Source organism: Microtus ochrogaster, linkage group LG1, assembly GCF_000317375.1.
Source record: "Microtus ochrogaster isolate Prairie Vole_2 linkage group LG1, MicOch1.0, whole genome shotgun sequence".
Taxonomy (NCBI): domain Eukaryota; kingdom Metazoa; phylum Chordata; class Mammalia; order Rodentia; family Cricetidae; genus Microtus; species Microtus ochrogaster.
Window position 1 is genome coordinate 47,077,400 of NC_022027.1, and position 11,158 is coordinate 47,088,557.

The 11,158-nt window shown below is 45.3% G+C and overlaps 1 protein-coding gene across 1 annotated transcript in view; it reads left to right on the forward strand.

Annotated features, from left to right (window-relative positions):
- Window positions 1-11,158, forward strand: part of Fras1 (Fraser extracellular matrix complex subunit 1) — a 407,009-nt gene that overhangs the window by 228,070 nt on the left and 167,781 nt on the right. The window contains exons 19-20 of the mRNA XM_026785092.1: window positions 5,833-5,973; window positions 9,950-10,093. Coding sequence (XP_026640893.1) covers window positions 5,833-5,973; window positions 9,950-10,093 — 285 coding nt within the window. The remainder of the gene's footprint in view (window positions 1-5,832; window positions 5,974-9,949; window positions 10,094-11,158) is intronic.

The window sequence follows — 11,158 nt, forward strand, 5'->3', positions numbered from 1 at the left end:
GGAGGGAATCCTGTAAGAAGGGAGGGATGATGGGGAGGCTAGTGGAAGGTGAAATTGAATGAGTAAAATAGAGTGATAGATATGTATAAAATGCTGTAGTAAAACCCATTATTTTGAATACACGCTAAATTTTCTCAAAAGAGAAAAGGAAGTGCATTAAGGCTAAGAAAAGTCATTTTTAAAGAAAGCAGTGGGCAAGGAGTGTTTGGAGAGGAAAGATGTGAGATCCCCAGGAAAGGCCATGTGAGGATCCCCCTGAGGCAGTGGATTTATTGGAGTCCACGAAGGCCAGCTCTGTCCTCATAAATTCTAGACTCAGCAGCCCAGAGGTCAGGAAAGCTGTGTGCAGGTCTAGCAGAACGAGAGGAGCGAGGAGTGAGGGCAGAGGGTGGAACGCGGGGGCAGCTCTAATGTTTATGCAGAAAATCAAGAAAAAGGCCAAAGAAATGATCAGGGAGGATGACAAACTGAAGGTGATGTCAGCATCTCCATCCACCTGTCTGCTCTCTACACACCTCCAACCCACCCACTTAGTCCGTGGAGTGTTGCTAATGGGATGTAGAACATGCTAAGGACAGGGTCCATGACAGATAAACAGAAATCGGGGATGAAAGAGATTGATTGACCTTCACCCTTGAAGGGGGTCCTCTGTAGTTGGGGCAGGGGTGGGAACAAATGGAGGGTGATAAATCCTATTAAATGTGGCTGGGGTTGAGAAGAAGAAGAATAAAATTGATTCAAACTAAACTCACATTTTCATTCAACTTTGGTGTTCCTATGGTAAATCCTAGGGGATTTTGACATCTACATCATATTTTTGACAAATGTTTACTCAATATTTGCTTTTGACACGGACACCCAGGAATTCTTACATTATATGAAAGCCAGGATACAGGACTACTTTTCTGCATCATTAAAAAGTAGTTATATCCATATCCAGAGAGAGTGTGTCTAAATTATATATCTCTATTGGGTCCCTTGCCTTGGAGACTGGGAAACTTTGCAGAAGAGAGGGAGGAAAACCATAGGAGTCAGAGAGGATGGAGAACATGGCCCACTGAATCAACTAAGTAGGGCTCATATGGGCTCACAGAGACTGAGGCAGTAACCACAGGGCCTGCACGGGTCCGCACCATGTCCTCTGCATATATGTAATGTGTGTTAGCTTGGTGTTTTAGTGAGATTCCTATCTGTGGGGGCAGGTGTGTCTCTGACTCTTTTGCCTACTCTTGGGACTTTTTTCTTTTCTGTTGGGCTGCCATATCCCACATCTCTGTGAGAGCTTTTGCCCTATCTTTAGAACTTGTCTTGTCTTGTTTGGTTGCGGCCTGCTCTTTTCTGATGGGAGACGTAGCGGGGAGTGAACCTAGGGAGAGGAAAGAGTGTGGGGGGGCGGGGCTGGGGGAGTGGAACTGTGGTCTTGATGTACTGTGTGGGAGAAGAGTCTGTTTTCACTTTTAAAAAGCAAAATTAATTACTTATTAAAAACTAAAGAAAAAGCAAAGTCATATCAATATGAAACCAAAGCAGAAGCAGGATCAGCAGGAACTGCTGTGTTCTCCATGGCTCCGGTGTAACTGCCACCATGGAGCTGACTGGATTTTACAGCCAGCTAAGGACTTCTTTAGCACTGGGTCTTCCAGGGTTTATGCTGTTCATTTATACTTTCTCAGAAATATACTTAGTCAGCAACTGGAAAGCGGGTCTCTAAAAATGTGGTATTAGCGAAGGAATTATTCATAGAATGCTCAAATGCCTCCAGATTGGCCCGTCGATGGAGTAAGTCTTCCTTGAAGAAATGGAGACTTTGAATAGAATTCCTGCAAGGAAATAGCTTTCGCAGAATGATCAGTCCTAATAAAAGTCACTGGAGTAAGGTAGACATTTCCCAAACCAGCACAGAGTTGAAGTTTCCTGAGATTGTTTTTAGAGATCTGAATGCTTTTAGTAATATAAAGAATTTTAGAGATGAAGACTCAGGGCATCTACAGGCAATGCTTGCCTCCTTCCTGTGGCCTGGTGGACTGTTCGTGGTAGGAGCTGACTTTAGGAAACCTACTGGGTAACAAAGGGTCCTTCTTTCGAACATCTCAGCCTGCCGGCCTTCCACCTTTCTCATCTTCATTTCTTTGCTGTTTTGTATGAAATAATAACCTCCACTCACAGTAAGCCAGACTGCCACATTGACTTTGTGACCAAATAGAATCAAATAACTCAGGTTTATGCTCATAATGCTTTAACTTACTTTGCCTCGGTTTTCAATTCCACAGTTATACATTCTGATTCCTATTTATTAAGGCTATGTAAGAGGAAGACCTGGGGATTCTAATGGTCTTAAAAAAATGTAATGTAAGCATATCAGTGCTATCACAGGCATATTTATTTAGGCCTGTGGGAAACCCTGCTGTTTCAGATTGCTTCCCCAAGTCATCCTGGGGAAAGAAAATCCTTTGTGTTGACAATATGATTTAACTGGGTGTTTAAAAGCGTTACCACCTGATGTTCCAATATTCTCTGTTTCATTTTGTGCTTAGAGATGTGTGTGAGTATGTGTGTGTGTGTGTGCGCACACACACACACGTGCAGATATGCACACACCACGTACTCATGTTGGGGGTGTACATGTATGTGTGAATATCCCAGAGATCAGAGGAGGACATTGGCCATCATGGACACTCTTTGCCTTCTTTCTTTGAGACAGGATCTCTTATTGAGCCTGAAGCTAGGCCCGGTGACTGCCCAGCCCAGTGTTCCTTCTGTTTCTGGTCCCTACAGCACCTGGGTTATAGGTGTGTAGTAATCATGGCCATCCTTTAACAGTTTGCTGGGGATTTGAACTCAGGTTCTCATGTTTGCACAGCAAGTTGCTTTTACCTGTTGAGCCCTCATACCAATCCCAAGATTCCTCCTTTTGTTTGCTTAAACTTTAGTTTACTAGCCCCGCCCCCTTTCTGAGGATTCTGAAAATACTTTGGAATAAATTCCTGCTGTCTATGCTACTATACTAGAACCATTGACAAAGCAGTGGGAAGATCATATTTATCAAACCAGGACATGGCCCGGTGAGATTGGACACTGGCCATTGCTCGGTGCAGGAGCCTGGGTCCTCTGGAGCAGCTGTTTATCTAACCTTAGGTGCTGGGTGGTAGGTAAAACGATGCTAGAGTGGAGATCGACAACCACACATCCGCCAATGAGAGAGTAGTCTAATACATTAACAGTATCCTGCAGGACCTGGCTACGCTCACTGAATAGCAGCATCTTGTTCTTCAAAGATTATGTGTGACATTATTTTAGGGGTTGATAGAATCAGACATCTTGATGGTGTAGAATTACCATGGTTCTGCCTAGTTTGCAGGACCTGTGAATCTTCTGGGTGTTTGACAGAGGAGGCAAGAGAGACGGAGATGAGCATTTCTGTCGTCTGGAGGGTCTTGTCCATTTGACAGAGACTGTGGTCATCTGAATGGGCAGGATCCTGATCCGGGCCCTCTTCAGCACAAGCGTGAATCAAAGGAAGAGCTGTAGAGCAGGTGTTGGAGGCCTGAGCTTTGGTTAGTTGGTATACTCCCAAGCTAATGGCTCACAGTCTTCAGAAATATAGCCCCCCAGGGGGGTAGTTTCTGCAGGATAAGCATTTTCCTAGCTGTCAAAGAATCAGAGGTAGAGAAAATAAAAACACATAATTAACACTCAGCAGCAGTGAAGACACTGTGTCGTCTAAGGAGCTCTCCTGCAGGCTTTTACCCAGGCGTGGCTGGGATCACGGCTTAACAGTGCAGAAGCTAATTGCAGGATGAGTCAGTATGAAGCACTGGGCTCATTTAGGAAGAGATAGCACATGTTTAGATTTTGGCATGGGTGGAGAGAGGGAGGAAGAGGGACGGAGTCAGGGAGGGAAGAAGAGGCATCCAAGTTTTATAACTAGCTCTATATATGATTATGTAGCTTTTGAAGTTACTTCTCTCAAAGGGGATAATTTACAACTAGGTTCAAAGATTAAGCAGAGTCTAAACCGTAAGTAGAAATGAGTATGAGCTGGTTCGCTTTTGCAAATAAATTCCAGTGTGGTTTGCTGGGTGCATTGTTGAGGCTTAGTGATGAGAGAGGAATGAAGGAAAGGTTCAGTGCAAAGGTCTCACATGCTGCAGCCTTCCACATGGTTTCTCTGCTGCTCTAACATTTGACTGAGACATCTCTCAGAACCAGGGACTACTGTCTCTATACAGGCAATTTTCACAGTGATGTTTTTTTCTCCTCTCTCTTTTTTCCAAGCCAGTTTTCAAAAAACAAATTAGAGGTTCTCTGTCTGTGGGTGTGGCCCTGTGAAACCTCCCCCTCTGTGTTCACGTGTCTGTTGGCGCAGTCCTAGCTAAGGTCTTGTTTAGGGAATCGTGTTATTGGGGTCTCACCTGTGAAGCTTCCCTGTCGTTTCTAGGGGTCACAGTCTCTCAGCAGATTTCCTGGTCCTCTGGCTCTTCAACACTTCCTGTCCCTTTTCTGAAAAGTTCCCTGAGCCTCTGTTGCCAGAGCTGTGTTGTAGATGTAAGTCACTGGGACTGAGTACCCCGTGAGCAGTTTTCCCCTGCATTTTTGACCAGTGTGGTTTTCTGAATTGGCTGCCATCTGTTGCAAAGAGAAGCTTCTTTGATGAGGGTTGAGAGCTACGCTTCTCTGGGGGGTCACTAGGATAAAGCTTTGGAGGGCATTTGAGTCTTGTGTTGTGTAGTAGTAACATGGCAGCAGTAGGTCCTCCTCGAACATTCTCAACCTCACCAGCCCTGGGAGGTTTCCAATGTAAGGCAGGGTTCCCCTCCCGCTCCGTGAGTGAAGTCCGACTGGTCAGCCGTTGGCTACCATAAAGGTGAGAGTGCCATTTTCACACCCTCAGGGACATCTTGTCATCATGGCCTTTGTTGTCACTCAGTCATCACCGCTGAGCAGGACTGCTGATGCTCCCTTCCCTTCAGAGCTGCATAGCATCTTCTATTGTGAAAGCTCTTCCTCGGGGAGGAGGCTTTCGGTGACCCTCAAAGGGCTGCAGAGTGACAGCTGAGGCATTCTTTCTCTCTGTTTCTTTTGCTTCCATCACACCTCGGGAACTTGTAACGTTGTGCTTAGGGTTAGTAGTTACAGCTGAGGTTCATAAGGACCACACCATGTGTCTAGAGATTGTACGTTCATCTGTCCCATTGCAACGTTGAATCACTACTTTCTAGATGGAGAAGCAAGAGCCTTTCTGCTTTAGCCGAGGTCACAGAGAGGCAGGGCAATGTTCTTACTCCCTTTGGTAGACTTGGCCTTCATCTCACACAGGCATATCCTGTTTTTTACTTTTGTTGTGACAGATTTTGTATCGCTCCAATGTTGATGAACTCTTTCCATCCTGTGTACACTCAGGCTCCATCTTAGAACGGGCATCAAATGAGCAAAGCACCCCCCTCCACACACACACACACACACACACAGAGAGAGAGAGAGAGAGAGAGAGAGAGAGAGAGAGAGAGAGAGAGAGAGAGAGACCCTTTCTCTTTGCATAGCTGCATAGCAGGCTGGTTTCCAGAGTGACAGCTCTCCCGGGGACAGGAGAACTGTTCATAGTTTCTGGTTCTCTATTTGACATCCTCCAGCATGAGGAGAAGCTATATGACTGTAACGGTTGTCTCTCTGGCAGTATTTGTGCTTGACTTTGTAGGATAATACCTTTAGAGAAAAGGTGTTATCAGTGTGTCCTGGTATTGGGGAAGCCAAGTGGATGGGCAGAGTGAACTCCAGCGGGGCAATGCTGTCCTCCTGTGGAATTGTCCTGATCACCTCTTCTGCTCTTCTCAGCTTGCCACCCATCCTGCCTCATGTGTGCAGGGAAGACCCCTCACAGCTGCACGGTCTGTGGGTCTGCCCGTGTGCTGCTAGCTGGGCAGTGCCTTTCCCAGTGTCCAGAGACCCACTTTAACCTGGAAGGGATCTGTACAGGTGAGTGAGTGCCCTGCTGGGGCGGGGCAGGTTTCCTCTTCTCACATTTGCTCTTCCTGGTGCAACAAGACATTTGTTTTTTTTTTTTTTGTTTTTTTTTGGGGGGGGGGGTTTCGAGACAGGGTTTCTCTGTGGTTTTGGAGCCTGTCCTGGAACTAGCCTTGTAGACCAGGCTGGTCTCGAACTCACAGAGATCCGCCTGCCTCTGCCTCCCAAGTGCTGGGATTAAAGGCATGCGCCACCACCGCCCAGCAAGACATTTGATTAAAGATTTTATCCTAGCAGTGATGTGGCTGGGCTCAGAAATCCTATTTTCACACTCAACGGTAGAAAGGTATCATGTGACGAGAACAGGGGAATTAACCTTCCCATGAGGAACCACAATTAGTAAGAAAATTATAACCAGCTTTGCCTTATAGGCTATAATACTTAAACAAACTCACTCTGTGCCAGGTTTCTCTTCTCTGAGAGACTATCAATCACATCAAGAGAACTTCTCTCATAAAGTAAATAAAACATTTATGTTGTATAAGAGTGAGAATTTAACTCAACATAACTCTTCATTTCTATGGCTCTATTTAAAGTTTAAGGCTACTTTTTGTAGTTATCTCAAGAGCCTGTGCTGAGTGTACCAGATTTGAAAGTTCAGAATGCAAAAGAAGGTGGAGCTTTGAGGGTAGAAATCCCACAACTCCAAAACAGGAACCTAACCTGGTGATAGGCTCCACGGGCTATCTTTTCTCTCTGGTGTCCAGTAAGTGAGGACAAATTAGAGTTGTACCTTTTCATATTGTCTCCAAATATTAAATCATAAAGAAACCCCCACATTATGAAAAATTATAATGAGCGCTGTGTGCATTTACACAATTCTTTGCTGTTCTGTTCTGCATACTCTGCTGTTTTTAAATCCCCGTGACTTTTCATCAGAAGGGCGAAAAGGATTTGAGATGCGGGATTGAAACAGACTCACTCAGGAGCCCCTTTGCTTTCTCTCGGTGGGGTTCTGCCCTTCTTACCTCTTGCCACCCAAAACTAATGGCTTAAAACAACCCAAAGTTAGCGGCTTGTAAACAACAAATTATTATCTTTTGCAGTCCCTGGGATTCATAGGCTCAGATTGGATTTTCTCCCTCAGGATCCTTTAGGCAAATCTAGATATATCAGTGAGTTAGATGGGTCAAGAATCCTTCCCGCCCCCATTTTATGAGGCCAGTTCTTGTGCCTCCTTGAACTTCCTCACAATAGGGCTGTCTCAGTTGGCTAGCCTACCTCCTAGTCAGCTGTCTTTCCTTGAAGAGAATATTTCAATAAATCTAAACAGAAGCTACTGGCTGCCTGGGACCTAACTTTGGGGGTCTCATTGCCCCTTCTCTGTTGTTTAAAGCAGGGCAGCTTAGTTTGAGGGGTGAGGTGGGAGAAGGAGAATGGCCCAGTGGTGGTGACTTGGGGAGCTTTGGAGGTGTGTTAGAGAGGGCCAGGAAGGAAGTAGAGTTAAGGACAGCCTCCAGACATGTTTCCCTCTGAGGCAGCAGAAAAAGAGCAAAAGGAAATAAGGTTTTTATTTCCTTCTTTGACGTGTCTTCCCAACTTAAGAGTACCTCTACAGTCCATAACAGAGATTTCTGAAATTACAGGTTCAGATTAGTAAAACATTTTATTGGAATTGGCAAAATAGTAAAACTTAAGCACCCTAGGGTGGTGCTGTTTATTCTTATACCTGCAGGGTGGAAAAGATAAACACATTCTCCCAGGAGGCTATTTTGCTTCCAAAAATAGACATTTGAGGCTAGTTGATAGGAAAAAAACAAAAACAAAAAAACCTTGCTGTAATGAAATCTGCCTGTATATTTCTGGAGTCATAAAATGTATAGTAAACTTATGAAATATTTTAACTTAGTTTGTCTTATGTGTATGAGTATTTTGCCTGCGTGTGTATCTGTGTACCAAGTGTTCACCTAGTGCTCAGGAGAGGGCATCAGATCCCCTGGAACTGGAATTACAGACAGCAGTAAACTGTCATGTGGGTGCTGGGAATCAAACTCAGGACCTCTGAAAAGGAACCTGGTGCTCTTAAGCACTGAGCCATCGCTCCACCCCCATTAAATATTCAAACAAACAAATAAATAAATAATGAGCACATATTAGATTCTTCTGGCCTTAACTCCGAAGCGCAAATATAGTCGATTTAAATATAGGTGACTGGATATTGATATTAGTGTGATTTTTATTCTGCCATTTTCTTCTTTCCCTCAAATACCTTTTTAATCCCTGGGCCCTGGGCACCCACTGCTCTGCAGGATAACTGCCTGCTCTGTCCTTAGCTGTGCCTTTGAAGAGATCTTCTAGGTGGAGAAGCTTTTATCCAGGCCCCCGTGGTTCCTGTGTGTAAACTGTTTGAAGGAGAGCCTCCTCCATTGCTCCACTTCTTCCCTGTCAGTAGATGGATGGTCTCCCCAGAAGCAGGGCACACAGGTCACTGCAGACATTCTAGGAAGGCGGAAGACCTGGGTGGTAGAATTATCCTCGGAATGCCAGCATCTTCTGGACGCTTCTCAGAGTCTCAGGAATGCAGACTGATCTATCCCTTCTAACCAGCACTTTGTTTTCTTGTCCCCACTCCCTTTTTAAAAAGTATCTTACCTCCTCCTGGCCTCTTGCCCAAAGGGAGAGGCGTTTGATTTGAGTTGGAGCCCATGTCTTTGCTCTTCACCAGCCCTGTTCCAGGAGGGAGCGTATTGGTGTCTGCAAGCTCTACAAGCTCCTACCCTCCGCCCCCAGCCCTTGGCAGCAGACAGTCTTAGATCTCTTCTTTCTGGCTATGAACACATACATCTCCTGCCACCCACCTTGGCAGTCTGGACCGGTTGCAGCCATGACCTGCCTGGCTTCTCCCTGTCTGTGTCTTTATTGCCTACTCCTTCCGGAGGCTCGCCTGAAGTCTTACACTGCTGTGCCTCTTGTTAATTTGGTGGTTTTCTGAGGAAGATATAACTTTGCCATAATTTTGTCTAAGGCTTTGAACTTCAGATGCAGCTCATGATAACCTCCAGAAGGAAGAACGTTTTTCTGTTCCTTGTATTTAGCTAAGTATTATTGATTAAACTGATAAAAAGGATCCAAGATGAGGCCTGAAGATAAGAGCCCGGCTAGTAACTCACTCTGGTGGGAAGGCTCAGTGCCATGTGCGTGTCTGGTCCTCTGCTTGTCTGCCAGGAATTTCTGAAAAGCAAAACTCCCTCTTCTCTTTTCTCTTCTGTGTTTATGTGTGCTTGTGTCTGTTTGTGCATTTGTGTGTCTGTCTGTGTACATCTGTCTGCCTTGGTCTTTGTGTCTATCTTCCTCTGTTTCTTTCTCTGCTGTGTCTCTATTTCTCAGTCTTTATCAGTCTTTGTGTATGAGTATTTTGCCTGCGTGTGTATCTGTGTACCAAGTGTTCACCTAGTGCCCAGGAGAGGGCATCAGATCCCCTGGAACTGGAATTGCAGACAGCAGTAAACTGTCATGTGGGGGCTGGGAATCAAAGTCAGGACCTCTGAAAAGGAACCTGGTGCTCTTAACCACTGAGCCTTCACTCCACCCCCATGTGTGTGCCCATCTCTGTGTATGTGTCTGTGTGCGGGTCTGTCTGTCTCTCTGTCTGCTCTCGCCCTCCCTCCCCCTGCCCCGGTATTTTGAAGTAGAAGCCTGGGTTTGAATTTCCTAGTCACATATATGGGGATGCCCCTTTGGATCGGGTGACTGATGATTCAAATTTTTATAGCTTTAGATCCTTGTTATGTTTGTGGGCAATATTCTCTTTCAATATTTCAATTTTCCAGAAATGGCAGTTGTTGGGTCAAGTCTAGGCATATGCCAGGCATGCTTGGGAGTCTTCAGCAGATGACCAGAGCTAGAGATTTGTGGGGTGCATGAAGTAACTCATGCATTTGCATGATGAACTGCTGATTCTAGTTCCAGCTTTTATCCCTCTTTCCAGAGTGCCACCCATCCTGTAGGCAGTGCCATGGGCCCCTGGAATCGGACTGTGTCTCCTGTCACCCCCACCTCACTCTCACCAATGGGCGCTGTAAGACCAGCTGCAAGGAAGAGCAGTTCCTGAACTTGGTTGGGTACTGTGCTGGTGAGTGATGCCTCTTTGGGGTCCTGGGAAATTCTGGGGTGGCTGCTAAGGGCTTCATACCAGGCAAAAGGGTGTTGGTGCCTGTCCATTTGGTTGAGACTAGAAGCACTTTTTTTCCAGTCAATACTTGTCTTTTGTCCAGGAACTGACTTCACTGTATTTCCACAAGCATTTGATGAATGGGGATTCAAATGTAACCGTTTTTTTTTTTCTTGCTTTTCTTTCTTATTTTTCTATTTTTGAATTAGGGTCTTATTTAGTCCAATGTATTAGTTACTTTTCTTATTGTTGCCATAAAATGCCACAGTGACTTGAGAAAGGCAGAGTATTTGGGCTCACAGTTTGTGGGCACAGCCCACCATGGATAGGAAGGTACGGTGCAGGAGCTTGAGATAACTGCTCCCATTTCATCCGCAGTGAGGGAGCAGAGAGAGATGGATGATGTCATTGCTTTCCTTGCTTTCTCCTCCTGTTACCCCAAACCCATGGGACAGTGCCCCCACATTCATTCAGGGTGCATCTTCCTTCCTTCCTCCCTCCCACCCTGTTTCCATGGTGATTCAGTCAAGCTGGTAATGGAGACTAATCTTCACACGCAGTCTGGGATCAACTTGCTATATAACTGAGTATGGCCTTGATCTCCTGACCCTCCTGCCCCCTCCTCCCACATGTGAGGGTTACAGATGTGCCACACCACATTTAGCTTCAGATAGACATTTAATAATGTTATTCTAAGTCCTGAAAGAAAATTAGAGTCTCATATTAATGGGAAATGAAGTGATGGTTATAGTACTTTTATATGCATTAAAGGTACACAAAAATGCATTTTAAAAACATTTGTTCTAAACATATTTCCCCCATGTTTACATTAGCTGCTCTTTGGTGGCACAGAATCTTAGGGAGGTTCAGCCAAAAGTAGACCAGTTTCATCTGGACGGTGGTGGCACACACCTTTAATCCCAGCACTCAGGAGGCAGAGGCAGACAGATCTCTGTGGGTTCAAAATCAGCCTGGTCGACAGAGCTAGTTTCAGGACAGCTAGGGCTGTTGTACAGAGAAACCTTG